This window comes from Felis catus, chromosome D4, assembly GCF_018350175.1.
Source record: "Felis catus isolate Fca126 chromosome D4, F.catus_Fca126_mat1.0, whole genome shotgun sequence".
NCBI lineage: Eukaryota > Metazoa > Chordata > Mammalia > Carnivora > Felidae > Felis > Felis catus.
The window spans coordinates 87597056-87623667 of NC_058380.1; the positions used below are offsets into that span (position 1 = coordinate 87597056).

General features: G+C 59.9%; 1 protein-coding gene and 2 long non-coding RNA genes across 4 annotated transcripts; 1 reads left to right on the forward strand and 2 right to left on the reverse strand.

Annotated features, from left to right (window-relative positions):
* On the reverse strand, positions 1–26612 carry LOC123381511 (translation initiation factor IF-2-like). The gene is given in 7 exon segments (XM_045042724.1): positions 1–55; positions 642–708; positions 1422–1497; positions 3290–3435; positions 23325–23412; positions 24768–25286; positions 26541–26612. Coding segments are annotated over 7 exon segments (1023 nt in total).
* On the forward strand, positions 19153–24762 carry LOC111557550. The gene is made up of 2 exons (XR_002737688.2): positions 19153–21366; positions 24310–24762. It is a non-coding gene; the product is annotated as an uncharacterized LOC111557550 (long non-coding RNA).
* Positions 21360–24391, reverse strand: LOC105261105. Of its 2 annotated transcripts, XR_890992.4 has the most exons (4): positions 24252–24391; positions 22934–24051; positions 21885–21991; positions 21360–21669 (listed from the first exon to the last, which is right to left on the reverse strand). It is a non-coding gene; the product is annotated as an uncharacterized LOC105261105 (long non-coding RNA). The 2 variants fall into 2 exon arrangements; XR_002148543.3 differs by lacking the exons at positions 21360–21669; positions 21885–21991 and having other exon boundaries at positions 22915–24051.

A 26612-nucleotide genomic window follows, 5' to 3' on the forward strand; every position in this document is an offset into this window, starting at 1 on the left:
TCAGAGAAGCGCCTGAGGGAAAGGAAAGAGCTTCTTTGGATCAGTGAGCAGAGCCCTGCAGCCAGGGTCAGGGGGGGTCCGCGGGCCTCGCACTTGTCACTGCCCGGGACTTGAGGGGGAGCTCCACCGAGGCGGGGGAGGGTGCGACCAGCCAGGCTGCGCAGCAACGTGGCCAAGTGTGTGCGTGTGTGTGGAGGGGGATGGGGCGCAAAAGCGCGCAGGGTAGGGTGCGGGGGTCCTGCTGCCACACTCGGGGCACAGGCTGATCCTTGCCTAGAGGAAGGGCAGCGGCCCAAGCCCCCTCTGTGAAGCATTCCCCTCGCAGCTCAGTGAGGAAGGCGCTGGCACGCGCCCATTGCCCAGATAGGGAAACTGAGGGACGCATTTGTGAGAAGGAGAGAGGGAGGGAGGGAGAGGCTGGGGGAAGAGGGGATTAGGCAGAGGGAAGGAGAGAGGGGGAGGGGAGGAAGATGGGGAGAGTTAGGGTGTTACTTGTGGCCCCTCCTCTGATCTCCCCTCCTTCCCCTAGCTGGGTGCTGAGGGCCCCACCCTTGGGAGCTCCCATGGCGGGACGGGAGTCAGTGTGGGGCCCTCCCGGGCCCGAGGCTGGCCGGCCCGGTTCAGCACACCCCCACCGCTGCCTTCAGGCCGGCCAGGGGGACAGTCGGGTCGGGACTGTGGGTCCTCTCTGGGTCCTCTCAGCTGGGGCTGCAGGGACCACCCTCCCCTCCCCACCCCGCCCCCGCCCCCGCCCCCGGCCAGGCACCGAAAATGGCTCAACACATGCTCCTTGCATGAATGAATGCACCATGATAATTGCTAAGGAGAGAGATGGGCAGATGGTCTGTTTTGAGGTTCCGCGAGCATGTGGCGTGTTCGCGCCCCTGCGCATGTGCATTTGCGTGCACGCGTGCACGGCTGTGCGTGCGCGTGTGTGCATCGCGCGGGCCGTGCCTGGATGTGTGCGTCACGCGTCTGTGTGCAGGTCCCGGGGGTGGGGGGGGGGGGGCGCTGCCTGGGCGCGTGCCGGTGCGCGTGCGCCACGTGTGCACGAGCGTGTGCGCGCCACTTCCTGCTCAGGGGCGGAGGGGTCCGCGCGTCCTCCTCTCACGTCTGCCCTCTCTCCCGGGCCTGCAGGCTGCCTTCCGGCCCCTGGCTTTCCGCGACCTCCCAGCCCCGTCTCCGCCTCCCCAGCCCCGCCAAGGCCCCCCCCCACCCCAAAGACTCCAGCCCCAGCCGGGCTTCGGTTCGGACATTCCAGCCCGCCACACTCAGGGCCCAGACTTTTCCCCGGAGCCTGAATCCGACTCAAGGGCGCGTCAAGCGCGCCATCCTGGACGGATGCCTCTGCCTCTCTCGGTCTTCCTGTCTGTAAAGTGGGCACGGAGCTCACAGACACACCCAAAGGGCGAGGCCAGCACCTCCTACGTGGTGAGTGCGCACCAGATGTCGCCCACCACCGTGGCGCTTCCAACCGCAGTGATGGTGACGACCGTCCTGGGGGGGGGGGGGCAGGGCCCCAGGTGATCCAGAGGACACGGGGTTACGGAGGTTCTGCAAGCCAAAGCGGCATCCTGGCCGGGGTTGGATGACTGCGGGCCCTCCAGAAAATGCCGCGGCGGAAGGAAGGAGTCAGGGGTGTGATGAGCAGTGTGTTCAGTCCAGGTGCTGATCCCGGAGCCGCTTCTCTGGCCCGCTGTGGTCAGGGCGTTCAGTCTTCCAGTGCAGTTGTCCTTGACCTCTCCACGGCGGTTGCCTGCGAGGTATGCATTTGAAATCAGACCCAAACTCCTCTCTGTGGCCTGCACCGTACCTCCCTCCCTGCCCCCGCTCTGCTCCAGCCACAGGGCTGGCCGTCTTTCCTTCTTCTTACACACCAGGCATGTTCCTGCCTCAGGGCCTTTGCATCTGCTGCTCGTCCCCAGATTGTCTTATGGCTGGTCCCCCCGCTTGTCCTTCAGCTCAGAGGCACCCTCGTCAGACAGGCCCTCGCTATCTATGCTCTCTCAAGAATTCCTGGGTCACTCACTGTCACAGCACTTAACCATAGCTAAAATTATCTTAACGCTTTGGTTTACAGGGCTCTCCGTGTCTTAAGCAGCAGTGGAAGGTACTCAGTAAGGATCCGTAGGAAGCCAGGGAGGAGAGGGGCGGTGGACCTTGACCTGGCTGCCCCGATTCCAATCCTCACGTCCCATTCGTTTAGCGCTTACTGGATGCAAGGGCCCAAATTCTAGCGAGCTCGGTGACCTGGGAGAGCTAGCTCCGTCTCTCAGACCCCCAGTCTCTCCAGCTTTAGGATGAGAGGCAGCCCCAAGTCTCCGAGGGATCCTCACCTTCATTTCGATGGCTTGGGATCTCGGGCTTTCCGGTACCTGGCAGTCTGCAGAGCCCGGGGGTGGGGGCCCCCCGGGGTCGGCAGCGCCCTGAGCCCGCCCTGCCCCCCACATCCCTGTGGATGCAGGGGATACCTTCTCAGTCCCTCAGTCACCTCCTCTGAGATGCCCCCTGGCTCAGGCCTTTTCTGGAGCTCTCATCACACAGCACAGTTTGATTGTTTACTTCTCTTTCTCGCCTTAGGCTGCCAGCAGGTAATGTCTCTCCGCATCCTGGTTGAGTGGGGCACAAGGTCTGGGACGGGCCTTCCCACTCGCACCAATTCCCTCACCATCGGGAAGGAGCCACGCCCTTCCCCGTGTCTGCAGAAGCTTTGGGGCTGTTGGCAACCCACCAAGAGCATCAAATTTCAGCACCCCTCGCAATGCTATTCGTGGCTTCTACCTGATGTTCGTGCAGAAGGCCCTACTCGTGAGTCTCGGCAGCCAGTGCCTTTTTTTTGTTCAGGCAGGGCCCGGTTTGTGTATTTCAGCTGCGAGGGTCCCCGGGGTGCCGCTGCAGGCCGCAGGGGGTGCGACAATGGCAGAAGACTGCGTGGGCCACCAGCTTCTCGGTCTTCCCGCTTCCCACCCAGGCCCCAGGGGCAGAAAACGATCCACACCCGCCAGAAACCTGACTGTGCGGCCGAGCTGGAAAAGCTGGTTCTGGGAAGGAAGGGATGGGGGAGGGGGCCTTCCGAGGCCCCGGGGCCGCTGGCCTCCCAGAAGGTTCCTTCTCTGGGAGACGCCTCTTGCCAAGGCCACCTGAGCAACGACCAACGACCAACGCAGGGTCGTTGGTGCTGCTGGGAGCCGCTGGGAAGGGACAGGTCGTGCAGACGCACCGGGAGAGGAGGGGCCGAGGGACCCCAAGGGCGCCAAGGTTAAAGCCCAGGCTGGGCAGCACGACCCACCGGGCCAGGCGCCAGGGGCCAGGGGCCGGGGCCCGAAGAGGCGGGGGCGGGCAGGAACCGGGGAAAGCGGCAGCCTTGTCGCCGCAGGGCCTGGGAGACGCCCGCGAGCCTAGTGACAGCCCGCGGGGGGCCGCCGATCACGCGCCCTGCAGCCGGGAGCGCGCCGCGTGTGCCGCCCGGGCGTGCCCGCCTCGCCGCACCCGCAGCAATTCCCGGGCTGTCTGTGCATGTCTTTTTCTTTCACTAGAGGTTGCTCACTTTCACTTCTTGGTTCCTTTCGGCTCCTCCGCCGGCTCCGGGAGCGCGCGTGCGCGTGAGTGTGTCCCCACCCCCGCCCCCGCGCGCGTGTGTGTCCGCGCGCGCGCCCGCTCGCTCCCGCCCATCGCGCGGGGCCCGCGGGAACCGCGCTCGGGGGGTCCCCCAAACCCTGGCGTCAGGCGCGACACTGCCCAGCCACCCTGCGCCCTGGAGGAGCCTAAGATCCGGTGCTCCCTGCCTGTAACTTCGCCCCGATGACACCCTCGCTGGCCACCCCCCCCCTCCCCAGGCCGCGTGGCTCCGGGAGATGTGGGTCCCGGGTGACAGGAGAAAAGGCCCATGAGCAAGGATACCCTCTCCGCCTCCTCCTCCTTCTCTGTTTTTTGGGTCATTGAGAAAACAAATCCCCCTCACTCCCCAAGTAGGAAACCGAGGCCAGGTTGGAGGGAGCCTTGCTCCGTTGAGCCCGAAGCCACATCCTGTGCAGGCCCCAGCCTTTGGCTTGAGAAAGTAAGATTTGGCTGAAGCCGAGAAGGACCTCTTCTACTTCCCCTCAGGCCACAGCCTCCTTACAGGTGTTTTGGTGCCTCCCGTTCCTGGGTCCCACCTCAGGGCCTTTGCACAGGCTCTGGGCTCCAGTGGGCCAGAGACCTCCGTTCCTCACTAAGTTAGGGACCTTGGGGAAATTACTTAACCTTTCTGAACCTCCATTTCTTGGCCTGTGAAATGGGCTCACAATAGGATATTTGAGGGTTCAAGGTAATGATCAATGTAGCACATGAAATGGGGCACTTGGGGCACATGGGTGGACTCAGGGCCGATGTGGGGATTGGGCAGAAGCTTCCCCCGCCTAGGGTCCCTCCCCTCACTCCCTCAAGGGGCCTTTTCAGCCCCACCTCCCTGGTGTCTGTCCCAACCCCTGCTGTGGCAGGAGGCACCTGCAGGAGGCAATAGAAAGGGGACCAGGTCGGGGCGCCTGGGGGGCTCCGTCGGTTGAGCATCCGACTTCGGCTCAGGTCATGATCTCCCGGTTCGTGGGTTCGAGCCCCGCGTCCGTCTCTGTGCTGACAGCTCGGAGCCTGGAGCCTGCTTCCGATTCTGTGTCTCCCTCTCGGTCTCTCTGCCTTTCACCTGCTTACGCTATGTCTCCCTCTCCCCACCCCCTCAAAAATAAATAAACATTGAAAAAAAATTTTTTTTAATGAAAGAAAGAAAAGAACAGAAGAAAGAAAGAGAAAGAAAGAAAGAAAGAAAGAAAGAAAGAAAGAAAGAAAGAAAAAGAAAGGAGGGAGAAAGAGAGAGAGAGAGAGAGAGAGAGAGAGAAAGAAAGAAAGAAAGAAAGAAAGAAAGAAAGAAAGAAGAAAGAAAGAAAGAAAGAAAAAGAAAGAAAAAAGGGAAAGGAAGGGAGGAAGGAGGGAAGGGGACCACGTCTGGAGGCATGAGAACAAAGCAGACCGTAGGCAGGATTCCATTCTGAGCAGTGAAAGCCTCCGATGGACGCGTGTTGTTGCTGTGATTTATATCCACCCTCAGAGCCTTGACTCGGGCTTGAGGAATCAACTTGTCAACTGGATCCGAGGGGTCCCTGCCACCTTGCTAATAGGAGGTGGCTGCAAGGCTGCTTCCAACAAACGTACGGCTTGACTTGATGGTTTCTGCCACTCACAGCTGGCCTTACTCATCAGTTCTAACAGTGGGGATATTTGAGGCGCTGAGACAGCCCCCGAGGGGAGGATTTGGGGAGAGCCGGCGAGCAGGGCCTTGGCCGTGGGCTGCTGTGTGTGACCTTTCTCAGCCCTGCCACCTGGCCCCCAACCTTGACTTTCCTTCACCCCACTTTCTCCCTCCTGAGCACCAGCCCCCGAAAGTCCCCCCGGGGGCCTCCAAAGAGGCCCCCTATGCCCCACGTCCAAACCCCTCTCTCTCCCCCCAGTTCCCTCTTTTACTGACACCTTCACCCACCCAATTCTTGAAGCCACAAGCTCGGAGCCAACTTGTTTGCTCCAGGTGGAAATACTAACATTGACTTTGCAGCAAGCTATTGTGAAAACTGCGGACGATATAAAGCACGTACAGTAGAGAATGAGAAACCTTGCTCGTGATTTGCCCCCCCCCCCCCCCGAAATAGCTACTGTCCGCATTTGGTGAATTTCTGTAGCTGTTTGAACTCTCTTAGATACGACAGATAGAAAATCCCATCAAAATCGGAGTTGTGGGCCCGTGTGATAGAACAATGCAGAGGCGGTGGTGGGTTTCAGGCATGATTTGATCCAGGCGCCCACGACGGTGAGGCCCTGGGTTGGCTTCCCTGCCGTTCTTTTCTCTCTGCCCTTCTCGTGGTGTCGGCTGGTGTGGGGTAGCCGCAGCAGTGGCTGGCGGGGTCCCGGATGCTGTCCTCATACTGCACCGACAGAGTGCAGGTGAGATCAGTTCGTTCTTGGGCTCCTGAGGGAGAGTGAGGAATCCTGTTTCTTGGAGTTGGTCTGACCCAGCCTGGAGGGGGTCAAGGACCTCCATCGTCCTGGAGGAGATGGGCCTGGACTGATCTTAAAGAACCATGGAGAAGTGGAGAAAACAAAGTGCCCTCTTACGTCTGCTGAATCCCGATGCTCAGAACAGTTAAGCCATGGGATTGAAGGGGCCCAAACAGCCCACAGGGTGAACAATGGGTCACCAAGTCCAGTCCTGCTTTGCAGGCGGGTCTGGACCAGAGCCCCAGGCTCTGTGGCCTCAGGCACGCCGGCCCCGCTTCCCTGAGCCTCAGCGCGGCGCTCACTGTAAGCTGAAGGCGGTAACCAGCCTGTGGGGGGATGAAGAGGGCTCGGGTCCCGCCCGCACGTACACTCAGTAAACATGACTTCGCTCATACACTTGCTGTGGCTGACTTTGCGATCACTGCCACTTTGGTAGACCCCTTAGCACAGTGCCTGGCAGGTGCTCGGGAGATCCGAGCTGGCGCCCCCATCAATCACCCCCAGCTCCCTGGGAACTGCTTGTCCAAGCTCTGTCCTTGCGGGGAGAACAGAAGCTGAGAAGGAAACATGGGGGTTCTGGGCCCACATGGACATCTGTATAGGTTGTTCACTGTGCAGTCGTGCTACGAGGGGGCAAGTGGAGCTGTAATTCGGCCGGCCCCCCACTTGCAAAACTGAGGGCTTGGGCACAGGTTGCGTTCTAGCTCATTCAAAGAAGCTATAAAGGAGGGCTGTGGCCTGTGTGGGTTGCTGGAAGAAATTATCTGGGAACTTGAGACCTCCATAGTCTTTTTTTTTTTTAATTGCATTTTTTTTTCCAACGTTTTTATTTATTTTTGGGACAGAGAGAGACAGAGCATGAACGGGGGAGGGGCAGAGAGAGAGGGAGACGCAGAATCGGAAACAGGCTCCAGGCTCCGAGCCATCAGCCCGGAGCCCGACGTGGGGCTCGAACTCACGGACCGTGAGATTGTGACCTGGCTGAAGTCGGACGCTTAACCGACTGCGCCACCCAGGCGCCCCTTTTTTAATTGCATTTTTATTGGCTTCCTTTTGGGCCCAGTTATAGGGATTTTATCATGAGCATGAATTTGTGCAAGTCCTACCACAAACAGGATAGAAAACAGTTCTGTCACCCCCCAAAAAGCTCTTGTTCCTTTTATTGTTAAGCAATGGTCCATGGTATGGATACACTAATTTGTTTACCCATTCACCCATCGAAGGACATTTGGAGGTTTCCAATTTGGGGCCGTCACAAACACCGCTGCCGTGAGCATTCACGCCTCTGTGTCCGTGAACACACGTGCCTTTGCATGGACCGGAGTGTTCAGGGGACTCCATGGGACGCGCGCCCAGGAGCGGAACAGTTGCATCAAAAGGCAAAGATACGATTGACTTTTCAAGAACCCGCCAAACTGTTTTCCAGAGTGGCCGTACCATCGTGCATTCCCATCTGCAGGGCTTCAGTTGCTCTGCGGGCTCCTTGGCCCTGGATACTGTCAGCACGTTTTGTGTAGCAATCCTAGTGAGTGTGGAGTGGTAGCTCCCTGCGGTGTGGACTCTCACGCCCCCGATGGCTAACGAGGTTGAATGTCTTTTCGGGTGTTGATTTGTCATCTGTCTATCTTCTCTGATGAAGTGTCTGTTCAAGTCTTTTGCCCATTTCTAAGTTGGGTCGCTTTTGAACGGTTGAGTTTCTGCAGTTCTTTATGTACTCCGGGTACAAGTCCCCTGTTTGATGTGTGATTTGCAAGTATTTTCTCGCAATCTACAATTGGTCTATCCATTCTTTTAACAGTGTCTTTTGCGGAGTGAAAGTTTAAAAATTTTTGATGAAGTAAAATTTATCAATTTTTTTTATTCTATAGATTAGGCTTTATTATTATTATGATTACATTGTATTTATTTTTGATAGAGAGACAGAGCACAAGTGGGGGAGGGGCAGAGAGAGAGGGAGACGCAGAATCCGAAGCAGGCTCCAGGCTCCGAGCTGTCAGCACAGAGCCCGACGTGGGGCTCGAACTCACAAACCGTGAGATCATGACCTGCGCCGAAGCCGGACGCTTCACCGACTGAGCCACCCAGGCACCCCCCTTCTCTTTCTCCTTATAGACACATGTCCAATTGTCCCTCGGTATGCATTAAATGAATAAATGAAAGGCGCAAAGGAGCAGGTAGTAAGGCCAGCAAAGTGACGGAGGCCAAGATTGTATACAATTCAATGGAGAAGGGATACTCTTTTCAACAAACGACATTAGAACAATTGGACATTTGTTTGATAAGAAATGAACCTCAACCTCCTACCTTATACAAAAATTAACTCTCAATGGATCATAAGTGTAAGTGTGCAGTGGAAAGGCCACCCGCAACCACATCTACGTCCTATGATCCACTTCCACTGTCGATGACACAGAAGCAGTGAGATTTGCAAGCACGAACGGTGAGTCAAGGGAGAACCTTCTGTGGCCACACCTGACCTGTCCAGGGTTGGAGGATGGGAGCGAGGGAACCGGCACGCATCACACGTGAACTCTGCAGTTGAGTATTCCACTCAATGCTTTCTTTGCATTGCCTCATTTATTCCTAAAACCGGTCCACAAACTTTTAGCAGGGGGAGTGTTTTTATGCCCACCCAGTGGGTAAGGAAATTGAAGTCAGAGAGGTTAAGAAACTTGCCGAAGGTCGCACAGTAAATGGGGGAGCGAGTTTGGAACCTAGGGTGTCCACCTCTACTGGAGACAGGCAGGGGACAGTCGGGCCAGACTCGGGGCTATTGATCTGTCACCTGGTTATGAGACTTTGGTTATGAGACTTCGGGAGAGATCGGAGGCCTCCAATCTCCCGAGAGCCTCAGCTCAGTCCCCCTCAAGAGGATGCCTCCTACTGGATAGTTCTTGTTCTGGGGAACTCCCCAGACCTGTCCCCAACAGTCGGGAGCCATCGGGGCCGATGATGACAGATGCCTCCATGCATCTCCCGCATGCATCCTACTGACTGCACACAAGCGTGAGGGTACACGCCCGGCCTGGGCTGATACGCGTCCATCTTTGGCCCTGACCTTGGGGCCCCGGCTCCCGTGACTGGTCCTTCCGGCCTGTTGACCTTCTCCGTGCTCCTGGTACATTCGCACCCCCACACCTTTGCCCGGGCTGCGACTCCCCACCTAGGATGCCCCCTCAACTTCTTCCTCGTTCAAGTGTGACCGCTGTTTCAGCCTCCAGCTCAAGTCATGCCTTCCGCAGCGGCGCCTACAAGCTCCTAAATACAGTCTAGCCCCACACGGCCCGAAAAGCTGCCGTTTGGCGACCTAGCCTTCCAGAGACGCACGGGCTTTCCGGAGCCTTCTAGATGCTCCCAGGGACGCAGCTAGAGCAGTCTGGGCCCCAAATGGGTTGTGAGCACGCTGAGGGCAGGGGCTGAATTTCAATGCCCTCTCTGCTTGGCACAGGGGAGACTGGCTGGGAGCCCACGGCTTAGGGTCTAACAGCCCCATCTCCGCCACTTTCTCGCCGTGTGACTCAGCGTCTGGCAGGCCGCAAGCGCTCGGTCCGTGGGAAGCATGGCTGCTGTTGTTTCCACGGCTATTATTTTTATTCCCAAGATGCTTTCCGGAGCAGCAGCGTAACCAGGTATGGAAGGGGAGCGGGTCTGCTGTTCTCCGGAGGGAAGCAAGGCCTCCCACAGCAGTAAGCCTCCCCTCCTGCCCACCCCCACGCCGGAAGCCGGGCCTGGAACACGGGCACCACGCAGGGCTGGTGGCCTGCGGCTCCGTGCAGCTCGCCCTAGCCTCCCCTGCAGGGCTGCAGGCTTGGGCGGGGGAGTGGGGGAGATTTTAATGTCCCCCCCCTCCCATCACCTTGTGTTGACCCTCAGTATGACACCGAAGGGCCCCAGAGAGGCTGGGGTCAGGCAGAGGGGAACAGCCTCTTGCCTAATGAAGTCTGTCCAGACCTCCGGCAGCCTGATTAGATTTTATGATCCCAAAGGAGCCACCCTGGATCTTGGCTCGCCCCAAAACCTCACGAGCACCAGGCCCCGAATCTCAGCCTCTGCTGACAGCCTGTCACTGTCCCTGCCCTGGCCCCAGCCTCTGCCCTCTCTCACCTGGATGCCACACCCCCCAGCCCTTCCTGCTCCTCCCGCCTCTCCTCTCTTGCTCTACAGCTGGGGCTATCTTTCCAGAACAGAAATCTTATCATGTTACCCGCCCCCTCTTAGAGATTCCCCTACTACCTTCAACAGAAGCTTCTCCAGCTTTTTATAAGCAACCGTCACCTGGGGAACCTGTCAAAGTGTCACCATGTGGGGACCCATCCCTCAAGAGCAGGGTCTCCCGGGTCTGGAGTGGGGCCTAGGAACCTGCGTTTCCCAGACCTCCCTTTTGGGGCCGGGGGTTGCCCCGAGCCTGGCTCTCTGTTTGAATTCTCATGTTCCGGCTCAAAATTCCCAGGACACGAGGACACGAATGCGAGCCTGGCCAAGGTATGTGGTCAAGGAAGGAGTCTAGAACCGGTGTCCAGTTAGTCATTTTTGTGCCAGATCGCTAAGCTTGGCAAATTCTAGGCATTTGGTATGGGGACCTCCATCTGTCCTCTTGCCCTGGGTCCCACGACTGCCAGGGTAGGCCTGCTTGGCCCTGAGGGTTTTATTTCCTCATCTGTAGGATAGGTTCCCGGAGGCCCAGCTTGGCGAGCAAAGCCCCTCCGCACCCCCCCCACCCCCTCCACCCCCCCCACCCCCCCACCCCCCACCCCACCCCCGCTGCCGACCTTCTCCTTTAGGCCCCTGCCCACCGTTTCCTGTGCCTGGAATGTTCTTCTCCCACTTATCTCCTGGAGGGGGGACTCTTTTCCTCCCTCAAAACCTGATTTAGAAAAAAAAATTTTTGTAATGTTTATTATTTTTGCGAGCGAGACAGAGAGCAAGCAGGGAAGGGGCAGAGAGAGGCGGAGACACAGAATCGGAAGCAGGCTCCAGGCTCTGAGCTGTCAACACAGAGCCCGACGCGGGGCTCAAACTCGCAGACCGCGAGATCATGACCTGAGCTGAAGTCAGACGCTCAACCGACCCAGCCACCCGGGTGCCCCTCTCAAGACCTGATTTAGATTCCATGATTCCTAAGGGTCCCTCTGTGCCCTCAGCCCTTCTCTGGTTGCGTGCACTCTGCTTTGTCATCATTATTTTGCTCAGATGCTTTCTTGGGAAGCAGCTTATAAGCTTCCCCATGATGGTTTTCGAGTCAGAAAATGCGGCTTTGCCTCTGGCCCCCGTGCTTACCGGGGGCCTGAACTTGGGTGTTGCCCACCCACCTCTCTGAGAACGTTCCATCACTGAGAAGATGGGGGGCTAAAATATTACCCTCTGCGCTGGGTGGCCTTGAAGTTGAAAAGAGATCGCGCGCGGGAGGGGCCTAGCACGGAGCATCGATGGCTTAGACTTAACGCTCCGTTATTTTGACCTCTTCCCTTCTGGCGGCCGAGCTGTGTGAGACCAGGGGGAGCGTCTCCTCACTTTTGGACCCTTGGGGGTCCGGGAGGGAACCTCTCTCCCAGAGTGGACCCCAAGAGGACAGGTTTGTGGGTAGCTCAGGGCTCTGCTGCTCTGCCCGGTCCCTGCCAACTGTCCCCGCTCTGAGTGCCAATTGTTTACCTTGCGTCGGGGGGGGGGGGGGGGGGGGGGGGGAGGGGAGGGAGGGGGAGGGCCTCCAGTTGAAGTGAGAAAAGCCAGCGGGGGCCCACAGGGTGAGAGAAGCCGGGGCGGGGCACACACCCAGCCCCAGCCGCTCTGGCCGGCGTGTGTTTGAGGGTGTCTGTCCCCCACCCCCCGGTTCCCTCGGGGCCTGCCCGGTGTGGGGGAAGGAGGGCAGGGTGCCCGGGAGGCAAGAGGACACGGGCCCCAGCTGCAGAGCTCGAGCGAGGATCTCTTGATCTCTCGGCTGCACCAAGAGGCGGAGGCAGCCAGGGCCCTGGAGATCGTCTCCATGACAACCGCTGCCACTCACTCCCATCTCGGATGTAAATTAGTTACAATTTTATTAGTGTGCAGAATTTCAAGAGGCCGGATCCTGCTTTGGAAGGGAAAAGGATGGGGCGGGTGGGGGGGGGGGAGAGTTTCCAAATGCTTCCTAGTCCCGCAAGGACCCCCCCCAAGCTCCAAGGTGGGTCCCTGCAGGGTGAACTGGGCCACGTGCCCTCATTGGTCTGTCTGTCAGCTGGGCCTGGGCTGGGGAGGCAGCCCCGCGTCTGGACAGGAGGGCCGCACGGGCCCGGCAGTGTGCCCGGTGCCCTCCCCGCCTGGTCTGGCCTCCTCCACAGTTGACAGGGAGGCGGCTGAGGTCCCCGGGGGTCATTAGCCGGCTCAGGGCCGCCTGGCTTGGCCTCTTTGCTCAGCGGCCTCCCACGGTGGCCCAGAGGTCACATCGAGACACTGCTGGGCACCAGGGGCCGGGAGTCCGGGTGTCTGAGCAAACGCGGGGCCCTCGGTGCCCGAAGTCGGCGTGTGGCTGGGGCACACGCGTCTGGGCGGTGGCCGAGTCCCGGCCTCCTGGTATTTGATGCCCTGAATCCTGTGTGCGCACACACACCTTTCTTTTCCCCGAGGAGGCCAAAAAAAAAAAGGGGGGGGGGACAGATTTGTCTTTTCCTAAGGCTGTTGTTAAAATTAGTTGTGTCCCCCAAGGCGCATCCGAGTGCGTGTGCCCCCGAAGCGGCACTGCCCCCGTCACCGCAGAGAGTGGGGCCCGACGACACGGCGGGCCCGCCCGGGAGCAGGGGAGCTGCTTTCAAGGGGGAGCTCCTCCAACAGTCTCGCCCTCACTCAGTCAGTAACCAGGGCACGGCCCCACCCCTCCCTGCACCTCAGTTTCCCCAGGCGTACCATGGGCTGGAATATTCCTTTAGGGTCTATTTTGTATTTTTCTTTTTTTTTTTCCCTGAGAGAGAGAGAGAGAGCAAGCAGGGGAGGAACAGAGAGAGAGAGAGAGAGACAGACAGAATCCCAAGCAGGCTCTATGCTGTCAGCACAGAGCCCAACACGTGGGGCTCACACTCACGAACCCTGAGATCCTGACCCGAGCTAAAACCAAGAGTTGGACGCTTCACTAACTGAGCCACCAACGTTCTTCTCTAATTTAGTCTGTGTGTGTGTGTGTGTGTGTGTGTGTGTGTGTGTAACAGTCCTAGAAGTGCTTCCGGAGTTGGGAATCTGACAGTCCAAACCTCCTCCAAGTCGAAGGGAGCACAGGGGCGCCTGGGGGGCTCAGTCGGTTGAGCGTCCGACTTCGGCTCAGGTCACGATCTCACGGTCCGGGAGTTCGAGCCCCGCCTTGAGCTCTGGGCCGACAGCTCAGAGCCTGGAGCCTGCTTCCGATTCTGGGTCTCCCTCTCTCTCTGCCCCTCCCCCACTCATGCTCTGTCTCTCTCTCTCTCTCTCTCTCTCTCTGTCAAAAATAAATAAACATTAAAAAAAAAAAAAAAAAGAAGGGAGCACAGAGCTCTCTCCTCCTCAGAGAGGGAGCCTGCCATTGTGGCCCACCTGGCCCGTCAGGGACGGAGAAGCACCAGCCAGGCCACAGGTCCGTCCTCCCGAGGTCCAGCGGGCATGAGTGCGAGAGATGAAGGGACCAGGGTCTACAGGAGAGGGGGGCACCCTACTACCCTGGACAGGTCTCCCCGTCCACGTAACTGGCGATCTTTGGTTCGACTGTGGCCAAGAGGCGGGGCAGACCCCTTGGCAGACAGGCCCTGGGCGACCGTGTCCCCGAAACAGGCCATTTCGGATAACCCACTGATGCCACGGCCAGGGCGCAGCCCCTTTTCCGGTTCCGTGCTGCCTGGTTCTGCCCGATTCTGAGGTCCCTGTGCCGGCGAGGCTCTGTCTGAGCTTCATCGGAGCTCAGTTTGTGGCACCAGGGGAGTGGAAGTTTCCCTACAAAGCCCTCCCACCCGCCCCCGCCCCTCGCACACCCCCCACACCCCACACGTGGAGTTAGAGGACTGCAGAGGGAGGGAGGGAGGCGGCAGCTCGCCTGCCTCCTCCGGCCCCCAGATTACAACTTGCCATATTTTGTGGCCCGAGGGCTGAGAATTCTAACCGGCGAGAGCAGGGATGGGCCCGCCCACCCACTACCAGTCATGTGTCTTACTAATTATGCCACACACCGGAAAACTTAATTAAATGGATGCTCGGTGTATAATTTCAACTAGTTTGGAAGTAGGGGGAAATCAAACAAACAGCCACGCGGCCCCGGCCGGCCGCCTGTCACCTTGGTCGAAGCCCCGCTGGGCCCTGGGTGCTGGGGACTGGGGCACTTGTCTGGCTCTCCTGCTCGGCTGTGCGGCTCCTTCCCTCTGGCCCCCAGAGGAGGCTCCGCTGTCCCAGTCTCGCGCGCGCGCGTGCGCGCGCGCACACACACACACTCACACACGCATGCACACACGCGCACACACGCGCCCACAGCTGGAGCTGCGGGAGGGAGCGAGGCAGTCAAAGGAGACAGGGAAGGAGGAAAAACCCTAAGAATCAGGGGCTGCGTTCCACGGCGAGCAAGACAGCCGGATAAAAATGTAAGGAAAGGCCAGATATATACCACTTAAATATAACTGAAGTCCAGCAGCCCGCCGTCCTGGTAATTCATTTTCGGCTCTCTCTCGGACCCTCTGGCTCTTCCTCCTCCTCCCTGTTCCTCTTCAAGTCACATCAGTGCTCTGTGTGCCGTGGGCGAGGGCCCCCAGCTGCAGGTGGCCACTGTCCCACTGCCCCCCTCCCCCAGCACAGAGCCGCCACCAAGGAGGGGACCTGGAAGGTACAGACAAGGACCAGGGGAGCAGAAAGAGCTCGAGCCGGTGCCCAATCCCCCCCCCCGCCCCCACCGGGCAAGCAGGAGTGGGTGGGAAGCCTGGGCGTCCTTCTCTTTTATCCCAGGGCAGGGTTTGGGACCATGCGCTCTTGTCAGTGAGGCAAATGCGGAGAGACCAGAAGAGGCATGTGACGCGGGTGACGGGGAGACGCTGAAGCCATTTGCTCACCAGACAGAAGCAGGCCACTTAAGGGGGGCTGACCACGGGCCAGGTGCAGCGGCGCATGGGAGACAGGCACCCCTGGGTGGGGGGCCCGGGGTCCAGTGGGGGAGACGGGAAGGGAACGGGATGCCGTGGAGAGTGGGGATGCCACGGGACCCAAGAGCGCGTCCCTTGTGCGCTCCGATGGCCGGCAGCGTCACCTCCAGCTCCCTTGCCGTGGTCCCACGAGGCAGTCACCGCCCTCCCCGTGTGCATATGGGGAAACTGAGGCCCAGACCGGTAAGTCACCGCCCGAGGCCCCCCCGCTGGTAAACATGGCAGCCGGAGGCTCTGCTGAGGAACTGGACAAGGCGGCAGAGTGAGGGTGGTCAGGATGGGCATTTCTGGGGAGCGCTGGCTGTGTTTGCTCTGGGCTCTCGCCAGGCTCTCTACGCAGACATCTCATCAAAACCTCTTCGGGGCGCCTGGGTGGCTCAGTCGGTGAAGCGTCTGACTTTGGCTCATGATCTCGCGGTTCGTGGGTTCGAGCCCCACGTCGGGCTCTGTGCTGACGGCTCGGAGCCTGGAGCCTGCTTCGGATTCTGTGTCTCCCCCTCTCTCTCCCCCTCCCCTGCTCATGCTCTGTCTCTATCTCTCAAGAATAAATAAACTTAAAAAAAAAGACATCATGGTGGCCCATTTTTGAGATTAGGATACTGAGGAGCACAGAAGGTAGGGGACAGGCCTGAGTTCCCGTGCCCGGGGAGAGTGGCTCGGGGCTCAGACCGCATCCGCCCACTCTACTCCCCTGGCCCACCCTGTCGCCCTGTCCCCACAAGGCCGCAGGACCGTTCCTAGCACTCCGGTGGCAGCTCAGGATGAACCGAGGTTAGCGAATTCCGGAAAAGAGGCTTTGTCTAGCAGAGGGGTGAGGTGGTTCCCCCAGTGGCCCCCAGCCCTGCAAGGCCCGGCGGCGTCTGCCCCAGTGAGGGCACACCTGCCCACGGGGGCCGCTCTGCCGGAGGCGGTGTGCTGGGAGTGTGCTAAATGCGTCACGCACAGGGATGAGACCCCCAGGCTACTAAGGAATCCAGGAGACGTAGGATTTGCTTCACACAACTCCCGGGCCCTGGGTCCCTTGGGGTCCCTGCCTCCCCATCCACTGGCCCTCAGTGACGCTGGCCCAGGAGCTGCAAGGCAGCCCTGTGTATCCGTGCGGCTTGGGGTCAGCTGGGCCTGGGTTTGAATCCTGTTCTGCCATTTATCACTCTCGGACTAGTGACCTCACTGTCTCTCAGCCTCAGTTTCCTTCTTGGGGGCCACGCTCCTGGATTTTTACCCAGCCGTATCCTCCTTCACTCGGGTTTTGGTGCTCACCACAGAGAAGGTGCTCGATGGATGTTATTGAATGAATGAGTGAATCTGTCCAATGGGGACAAAATGGGTCCCTCCCTCTCTAGAATGTTCTGGAGACCAGATGGCAAGGCTTAGCTGGGGCGGGGCTCCAGGCCCTGGTTCCATCACTAGAAGGTCTTTTTCAAGGAGCCAGACCAGGCCCGTTCTTCCAGGGACCAAAGAAGGGGTGCTCCCAGAAGCAGGCCTGGGGTCAGGCCCAGGCGCTCAACCCAGACCCCCAGAGCCAAGCTCCCCAGGATCCAGGGCAAAGGACAGGGCAGAGATCCGGTGCCTTTGGTCCCTCGGCCTGTGCCCCAGAGCCCCGGGGTCATTCCACTTCCTGGGCTTCCCTCCCTCCTCTCTCCCTCCCTCCCTCCTTCCCTCCCTCAACCTCCCCTTCCACCCCTAACCCCTGCCCTTCAGAGCTCTGCGTCCTAGGTGTCCTCCTCTTTCTCGGGTCTCTCTGCAATCCCCGCCTCTCCCCTGTACTCTCCTTCCCACCTCACCCCTTCCGTCCCCGGGGAGGGGCAGCTGGAGGTGGCGATTTGCAACTCCCAAAGCAGCCGGCTCCCTGCGTGTCTGCACATCTGGGTCATTAGGACACTCTGGAAAACCGGGGCTGCCTGAGCCCAGACCTGCAGCCCCGCTCTCCTCCTTCCTCCCTGGCCTCTCCCTCCTCCCCCTCCTCCTCCCTCCTTCCTCCATCCTCCCGCCCCCTCCTCCCCCTGTCACCCTCCTCTCCACTCCAGCCAGTATTTTTAGCTCGTTGCTGTGCATTAGTGTGCAGGGGCGCTCCTGGTAAAGCCTGGATGAGGTTTTATCTGTTGTGACAGCCCCAAGGGCAGCTGGCAGACTTTTTCCCTCTTAAGTTTGGAGCGCTCTCCCTCTCCCTGGGGTCAGAGCCGCAGCTGGATGAGGGGCAGGGTCTCGGCCTGGTTTGGAGCCCTCCTTCCCCCTCCCTGCGCCTCCCCCCTCCTCTCCCCTCCTCGGCCTCAGGGCCTTTGTCTCCGGAAGATGGGCTGCTGCGGGAGCCAGAACTGCCTCTAGCTTCTGCTCCCTCCTCTTCTCATTACTCCTTTCCTTGGGCTGCTTCCCTCAAGGTTCCAACCCCTCTCCCTTGCCCTTCTCCTTCCCTGCCTCCCGCTCTCTCTCCTCTCCCCTCACCCCTCTTCCTGGCCTTTAGCGAAAGGGGAAAAATCCGGGTGGATGACGGGGACCCCAGCCTCCTCCCCGTCCCTGAATCCTTCCGCCCTTGGACAATAGTTGGGGTCGGGGGGAGAGGGACTGGGAAAGGATGCTGGGGCTTAGGGGGTTCCTGGAGTCCCTGTCTCCAAGGTTAACCTTCAGTGGGGCCCATCTGGACGCCCATGCCTTTCCGGGACTCCCTAGGGACCAACCTGACCCCCACCCCCACCCCCAGTGCGACGCCCTGTGCCCAGCCCATGGAGGGGGTCCAGCCTGCAGAGTCCTCCTGATCCGGGTAGTCCGGGTCCCTCAAGGCATTCTCAACTCTCGTCCCTTCCCCCTTCAATTTGGCACAGACCTAAACGTACCTTTGTGGGTGACCATTTTGGATAAGCAAACCACTGTCCTCAGCATTTGACAGTTTGCACATCTCTCTGTTCATGGTCACTGCGGCTGGGAACCGCAGACCCCATCCTTTCTTTTCTTTCTTTTTTTTTTTTTTAATGTTTATTTATTTATTTTGAGAGAGAGAGAGAGAGAGAGAGAGCACGCGCGCACTAGCAGGGGAAGGGTAGAGAGAGAGAGAGAGAGAAAAAGAGACAATGAGAATCCCAAGCAGGCGAAGTTGGATGCGGGGCTCGATCCCACAAACCACGAGATCATGACCTGAGCCGAGATCAAGAGTCGGACGCCCAGCCAACCGAGCCACCGAGATGCTCCTTCAGACCCTATTCTGTCACCCCACACTGTGGGGGAGGCACACGGGCTCAAACAGTCCAGACCCCTTGGGCACGGACACCCTGCCAGCTCTGAGCAGCCCCCAGCACCCCTGCAGCCCCTGAGCACTCAGGTCCACACTGAGCGCTGCACCTTTCCAGAGCCTCGGAGGCCCAGAGAGGCAAAGTCCCCGCCCAAGGTCACACGGCCCAGGCTGGTGCAAGGAGTTTGGGGCTCAACAGTGGGGAACTTGAAGCCCTGAGAGACCTCACTGTGTTCCTCCCTGCTGGGGGTCCTAGGGCCAGTCCTCTCCCCAGGCCAGTTGGGGGGGGTGGCGGCTGAGGGAGCCACCTTTGGCCACCTGCCTCCCCACAACCCCCCGGGGCTGACTCGGGATGTTAGGTGGGAGAAAGAGCTGGCCTTGTCCACCTGGGCCCCCCCTGAGACCCCCCCCCCAGCCTCAGCCCCCAGCCCCCCTCTCAGGGCCCCCAGCTGTACTCTGGGCACCTGCTCCTCCTCCCCTCCCCCTCCTCTTCCTCTTCTCTCTCTTCTCCTTTGCCTTTCCTCTCTCTTTTCTGCTCCTTGGAGCTCTGCCTTCAGGATCCTCCTTCCCCAGCTGGCCCCTCCCGGCGTCCCGCTTCCCTCTGTGGTCTCCCCCTCCCTGTGAGGTTCTCTCCCCAGTGGGTCTCCGTGTTGGTATTTTGAGCTTTCTTTTTCTTTCCTGTGTCTCTCTTCTCTCTCTCTTTCCCATCCTCGGCCTCTCCCATCCTGCTGTTATCTGCTCACCCTACCCACCCTAACACACACACACACACACACACACACACACACACACACACAGAGGCATGCTCACTGCAGCAGTGATGGAGGTGAGGGTCACACCCCCCCCAGGAGGACCCCCGTACCCCTTCCCTGGGTCCTCCCGCCCCTGGAGGCACCTCCAGGTTCAGCCTAAGCTAAGGCCAGGGTTGCGTGGGGTTCTAGGCTGGGTAGTCTCCCAGGGTTCAGCAGCTGCATTTTCCGAGGCTCTGGGGCAAGGAGCAACCCTGAGCGGCTCAAAGCTTCTGGAAGGTTCGTATCCCCAGAATGCCCTCCCAGCGGTCACTGTACTGCAGGGACCCGCAATCGAGGGCAGCCCCGAGGGCAGGGGAGTCAGGTCCAGGCTGGGGCAGCACAGATCGTAACAGTGAAATGATGCGAGGAGACAGAAGCCAGGCTGGCCATCGGGCCTGCAAAGTGACCACCAGGGAGGCCAGGGACGCGTCTGTTCCTCTGTGCCCTGCGGCCACCTAGGCACGCTGGGGGATGGGGACGTGGGGGTGGTGAGGCCTGCCGCTCACCTAACTCTCCTGTTCGCCTAGGTTCACGGGAGCCTGGGCCCTGGAGTCCGACCATCCTGAGTTCGAATCTCACCCGCTCACTAGTTGTACAAAATTAAGGGTAACTGACTCCCTCCCCCTGGACTCTCCCTTTCTTGGCCTGTAACATGGGGATAACGCAGCTGCCCTCCCTGAGGACTGTTGTGAGGACCCAACGGGGCCCTCCGTGTAAGGCACCTGCCGGGACCGCCCCCGTTTCTCCACCAGTGCACCAACATAGGCTGGGTGGCGTCGGTCCTGACTCGGAGTCCTGGTCTACCACCGGTGGCGCCTCGGTTTCCACTTCTGTAAAAGGGGGCTAATGGCCATAACCCCTCAGGGGTGTTGGCAGCACTGAGATCATCTGGGAATAATTAGCCCAGCTAGGGCCGAGGGTTTAAATGGGAGTGGTTGATCCTTGAAGGCCGGAGGTAGTCCAGCCTGGGAATGGAATAGTCTGGAGCCTTCCGGCACAGTTATGGAGTCAGTCCTGGGTTTAAGGACTGGGGAAGTGCTGGGGCGGGAGGGGGACGGTGTTCCTCACCCTTTTTGGGTCTGGGCCATCCCTCTGGGGTCATGGTCTGCACACACACACACACACACACACGTTTCAGCTTTAGCGGTCATCGCTTCCTCGATGTCCCGCTTGGAGTCCCAGGACTGCTTGCACTGTGAGGCCAGCGCCCCTCCCCTCCTGCTTGGGTTGACTTCCCCGCTTCCCTTGCCTCTGGACCAGCCGGCCTCCTCCTGGCGGCTGGCGTCTCAGCCCCCTGGCTGGACCTCACCAGCTCCCACCCTTGGGAGGACTGCTTCCCCTCTCCGGGCCTCAGTTTCCTCATCTGAAAAATGGGGTTGCTAGTAGAATCCGCCTCTTGGGGGTTGGTGTGGATTAAGCCGGGGAGTGAGAGCTCTGAGGGCGTACTACAGGAGCATCCAACGGGCTTTTCAGAGACGGCAACGCTTGATTCCCCACCACACCCCCACGGCTCCCTTGGGCTCAGGAAATGGTACCTCCCACTGTTCATGATGACACAGCCATCCTTGATTCTTCTGTCTTCCACACCCACGGCCCATCCTTTGGCAAATCCTGGTGGCTTTTCTCAAAATACACCCTACATCCAGCCGTTTTTTATCTCCCCGGCGCTGCTGTCCCTGACCAGGCCACCGCGACCATCTGAGATTCTTTAACCACACAAGTCAGCCCTCGGCTGGCTCGCTCTCGCCCGCCCCTCCCCGCCTCCATTGGCTTCGGGCGGAGGTAGAAAAGCCGTGAGGTTTCAAGGTGGCCTGTGCACGCTGCTCCCCCACCTCAGGACAGCAGGATGAGCCACCCCAGGGCCTTTGCACTTGCTGCTTCCCCCAGCTGTGGACCTCTCCCGGGGCTCACTCCGTCACTGCACCAGGTCCACGGTCACCCCCTCACCTCAGTGACTCCGGTCCTTTGGTTTTTCCTAGCCCAGCCCCTCACCCTGCTTTCCTTTCCTTTCCTATCTTGTCGTACTCCCTGGATCCTGGTATGGGCCTGTTTCTTTCCTCTTCGTCTCTCTCTTCCCTAGAACGTGAGCGGCGCAAATGTGGGAGCCCGGTCCTGCTGTCCACTGTCTCCGGGCGCGCAGGAGAGTACCTGGCCTGAGCGTGCGCTCACCGATCATCACAACCGGACGCGGGAATGCCCGAGAGCTCCGGTCATGGTCAGTCTCGCTCCCCCGAAAGCTAGAGAAAGATAGGCTGAGAAGGGAGGTGGGGTCGTCGTGTCCGGTAAGGAAAACACCAGCGGCCTGGCCCTGCCCGTCTTCCGCCAGAGACCGGCTGGCTTTCTGGGGTGGGGGCTTGCTCAGCCTATGCTATGGGCTCGCGGAAGAAAGGCCAGGCCAGCCTGACTCTGCTCTTCTGCCCAGCCTGTGACACAGCTTCCCGGAGCCACCAAGGGTCTGGTGGAGAAAGATCACATTCAAACAGGGGGCCATCCACCTGTCTTCTGTCCATTGCGCTCCCTTAAAAATAAACATTAAGAAAAAAAAAAAAAAAGAGGAGGTCGTTAGGCCGGGCCCTAATCCAGTATGACTGGTGTCCTTATAAAAAGGGGCAGTGTAGACCCAGAGGCAGTGACACCCAGAAGGCAGACGCCGCCGCGCAGACCCAGAGAGAGCACCCTGTGAGGACAAGGGACTGGAGGTTGTGAACGGTGCACGCGGTAGCCAATGCACACCTGAGGCACCGGAAGCCCAGAGAGAGGCCTGGAACGTTCCTTCTCTGGCACCTCCAGAGGGAGCACGGCCCTGCTGACATCTCATCCTGGAATCCTGGTCTCCAGACCTACGAGGCAATACATGTCAGTTGCTTCGAGCCACAGAGTTTGCGGCCCCGGCAAATGAGTACAGCCTCCCCCCCCCCCCCCCGCATCACCAGCGTCCCCCTCGCCGCTCCCACGGCCACCGCCCCGGCATCACAGCCAGCATCACCGCCGTATGGGCTTCCTGTGGCTGCAGAACTAATGGCCACACACTTGGTGGCCGACAAGACTAATCTCAGAGTTCCGGAAGCCAGAAGGCCCAAATCAACGTGCCAGCGGCACCGTGTCCCGTGTCGCGAGACTCAGGGAAGAATCCTTCCTCGTTTCTTCCAGTTTCCGGTGGCTCCAGGCGTTGCCCTCTCTGCCTCTCAGTTGGCCTTCCCCCCTTTGGTGTCGACCCTGCCTTCTCTTCTGTCTCCTATAAGGACACTCGCGATGGCACTGAGGCCCCACCTGGGGAATCGAGGATGCGCTCCCGTCAGTATCCTTAAGTTCATTACATCTGCAGAGACCCTTTTTCCAACTAAGGTCACATTCACAGGTTCCAGGGATTAGGATGTGGACCCATCTTTGCCGGGTGGGGGCTTAAGACAACCCAGGGCTGGTACGGTCATTTGCTTACGTTTTTTAATGTTTATTTATTTTTGAGAAAGAGAGAGAGCGCGCGCGAGCAGGGGAGGGGCAGAGAGAGAGGGAGACAGAAGATCCGAAGCAGGCTCCACGCTGACGGCAGCGAGCCCGATGCGGGGCTCGAACTCACAAACCACGAGATCATGACCTGAGCCGAAGTCGGACGCTTAACCCACGGAGCCACCCAGGTGCCCCCCAGCTCCTGAACTTCGGATCACACAGGGGGTTCCACAGAAGAATCAGGGTGGGGCAATGCACACCGAAGGGAAGGCAAGGCACCTGGGTCCTAACCAATGGTCAGGTCTCCTTCCCTCTCTGGGCCTCAGTTTGCCCACCTGTAAGATAGGGAAGCAGGAGTGGTTGGTCTGCATCATCTCCAACGTGCTCCTAGTTCTGGACGGCGCTGGCTGTCATCTGTCGTTTCGGTCCTATTCAAACACTGCCCAGGGGCAGGACTTTCACATCAGCTAAACTCTAAACCTGCTCCCAGAGATGAGTGTTGCTTGGAAGGCCAGCCCATGGGGAGGAGTGGAGGGCGGTCCTGCCTTCCCCTATCACAGCGCTGGCAGCAAAGGACTGGGGAAGGACTGGGGGTGGGGTATTCTCTTTTCTGGGAGCCCGACTTCTGATTCATGCGCTCAAGGGAGGACTCCTGCAGCTCCAAACTGGTGGACGCTGGGACAGAGCTGAAGATAACTTTATCTTGCCGTGGTGCCCCAGACCCACACGTCTTAGTGGGGAACTGGCTTGTCGCTTTAGACTCCAGACGGCCTGGAGAGGCGATCCTGGGCCTGGGGGAGCGCTGGTTGATCATCTGAGGTCAAGAGACCAAGAGGGGCTGCAGTGACCAAATCCACCAAATCCCAAGCCTCGTGTCCTTGGAACGGGGGTCGGGGAGGTGGTGGGGGAAACCACCACAAAACAGGCTGGGACGGCGGGGGGATGGGGGGGGTGGTTCTGAAAATTCAGTTTCCAAAACTCGCTCTGTTCATTAGGAGTCGTTTGTTTACAAGTATAAACATTTTTCAAATCCGTTTTTTATCTTTAGAACGTGAACTCCAGAGGCCTTTTTCCTCTGGCTTCTGTCTGGACCAGCAATTGTTTGCAACTCAGCTAATACTGTTCAAGAGTGGGGAGCTGAGTTAGGGACAGAACTGCAAACTTTAATTAGCAGGATGAGATTAGCATCCCAGCAGGGGCTTGCGGGCGGGGGGCATCCTCCAGGCCCATCAGATCCCAAGGGACAGACGGACCCGCACCTTCCACAACCCCCCCCACCCCCAGCTGAAGGCTCCAGTGGGGTGAGCAGGAGCCGGGCCAGCCAGAGCTTAGACCGGCCGAGTTAATCTTCCCTTACTGGGCCTCCAGCTGAGCCTCGCCCTATTCCAAGGCTTCCAGTCCAGCCACTGGCTTTCCTTCACCAGCCTCTGCCGGGTTTTGTCCCTACAAGGGTCTAAGCAGAATAAAAAGAAAAAAAAAAAAAAAAAAAGAAACCCGGCTGTGTGACCTTGGGGCAGTCGCTCACCCTCTCAGGGTAGAGAATCTAAGCGGGGAGGTGGGGAGGTTTGCTGGAAGCCAAGCCCCAGCGGGGAGGGGGGGGGTGGAGGAATTCGACCCTCCTCCCCGCAAACCCAGGGCTCACACGCCACCAACCTGCCCTCGCTGGGTTCAGGCAATGCTGAAGAATTTTCTGGTCTTTTTTCTGGTTTAGTTTTAAGTGCTTCCAACGGCAGCGGAGCTGTTCCACCACAGTCCCCAGGAAATTGGTCCACGTAGGACGGAGCCTTCCCGGGAATGAAGTCATCTGTTCCTTTTTTTATTTTTTGTTGCCTCTCTCCTTCAGCACGAGTCCCCGGCCTCTGCAGTCTCTCCCCGCGCGCGCACGCACACGCGCCGCGGCGGGGGTCGGCCGGGGCTGGCTGGAGGGGTGGGGGGGGAAGGGGCGAGGGGCAGGCCCCCCGGGGGGCCGCGTCCGCCCGGGGGGGAGCGGCCCCTCGCCAGCCCCCGCCTCCCGCTCCCACCCGCGACTTCCCCGGGCCCGCCCGAAAGGTGAGCTCCCGGGAGGCCGCCCGCGCTCGGGCGCGGCCAGCTCGGCAAACAATAACAGTAAATAACGCTCCCTTGTCAACGTAATAAAAACGGAAACGGTTACAATGTTTTTTAATAAGCGTCCCCCATCAATCTGCCGCCCTCTCCACCCCCCCCCCTCCCGAGCCGAGCCGCGGGCACCGGCGGAGAGGGGCGGGGAGCAGGGGAAGGATGGGGCGCCGGGGCGCGCTGGACGGACCGGGGTGCCGGAGGAGGACGCCGCCGGGGTGGGGTGGGGTGGGGCGGGGGGTGGAGAGCGGCAGCGCAGCGAGTGAGAGACGAGGGGGCGCGGGCGGCCGGGGTCACGCGCGCCAGCCGAGCCGGGAAGCGGCCGCGGTGAGTAACACCGTTGCCATGGCGACGTGGCCGCGAGGAACAGGAAGCGGCAGAAATAGCAGCCGCCGCAGCCCACGCCGCCCGGCCCCTCCCCCCCGCGAGCCCGTTGCCACGGAGACCGGCTCGAGCGAGGCTGCGCGGGCGGCCGCGGCCTCCTGCGCCCCGGCCCGCGCATGCGCCCCGGGGCCTGCCCCGCGCGGGCGTCGCGGCGGTACCCGCCGCAACCCCGGTGCCGCCCGGACCGCAAACCTGCCAGGCTGCGCGCTAGGGTCGGTGGGGGGGGGGAGGGGGGTGGAGGGAAGAAAAAAAAAAAAGCAAAACTGTCGCCCGCTTTGGGGAGGCAGCCCCGCCTTTGTTCCTGGCCGATTCGTTGGTTTCCCGGGCGCCGGAGGTGGGAGCCGAGGGAGGTGGCCGGGGCGCATCAGTCACCGTCCCCTCTGTGTTCTCAGCCGGGCCTCCGAAGGGAGCCCGGGCCTGGGGCGGTCCGGCCAGGCCCACGTGCTGACCTCCCCGCGGGGGTGAGGGACCCCCCCCCTTGTGTTTTCCGGTCCTTTTTGCACACCCTCCCCCAGATTCTACCTGGCAGCAAGCACCGAGGGAGAAATGAAATCCCGCCAAACCCCGGGCTCCCTCTCCATTCCCTGGTCGACAGAGAACTAGGAAACAGTCCACCCCCTCCCCTTCAAGGAAGTTGAGGGAAACCTAAATGTTTCATAAACAAAAGCACTCTCCAACAACTTGTTTATGTGAACGCCTGGCTGCAGCCTTGCATGGCTAAGGCTGGGGTGTGTGTGTCTGTGTGTGTGTGTGTGTGTGTTGGGGCAGACACACGATCATCTCTGAGGCTGTTTGTGGAGGATTTTTTTCTTTCCACATTTTGTTTGGTTTGTTTTGAATGAGGGTCAGAGGTCTGGGTTTCTGCTGGGAAGGGGGAAGGGTCACCTCAATTGGACAGGCCGGGGGGGTCCCAGGAGGACAGGTCACAGGGCCTGCAGAGCTGGGGCAGAGGCCGTGAGCCAAAGCCTCCCATCTGGCAGGGCTCCCTGCAGACAGGGGGGTGTAAGTGGGCGCCAGGCCCTCTGGGCTGCTCTGCAGGGTATGGCCCCAGAGAGGGCCCAGGCCAAGGACTCTGGGACTTCTCTCCCCTGGGCAGGACAGCTGTCGTTTTCCTGGCCCCTGCCTTGGGCACACTGGCCAAGAGGGAAGGCAGAGCAGCCCGCAGTCTCAGGGGTTTTCTATAATGGAAACGATCGGCTTTTGTTTTTGTATGGGGTGGACTCAGTCTTGCAGCGTCCAGGCTGACCGGATGGGAATGTAGGGAGCCAGTGTGCTAGGAAGCAGGAACACTGCTTCAAACCTCCTACCGTCCCCCTTCTCTCCCTGTCCCTAGCCAGCCTGGTCCCCAAGGTGGCCTTGTGCTGGCCGAGGGGTTCTGGCCACTTGGCCTCCAAAGAGCTAAGGAGAGAGTGAGGGGCGTTGGGTGACGTTCCTTCCTCCCTCCTCCCTCCTCCTTTCTACGTGTGGGCGAGGGGCCCCCAGCCCCGAAGAGGAAGCTTCTGTCTGATGTCCAGTAGACTTCAGGTCCGCCAT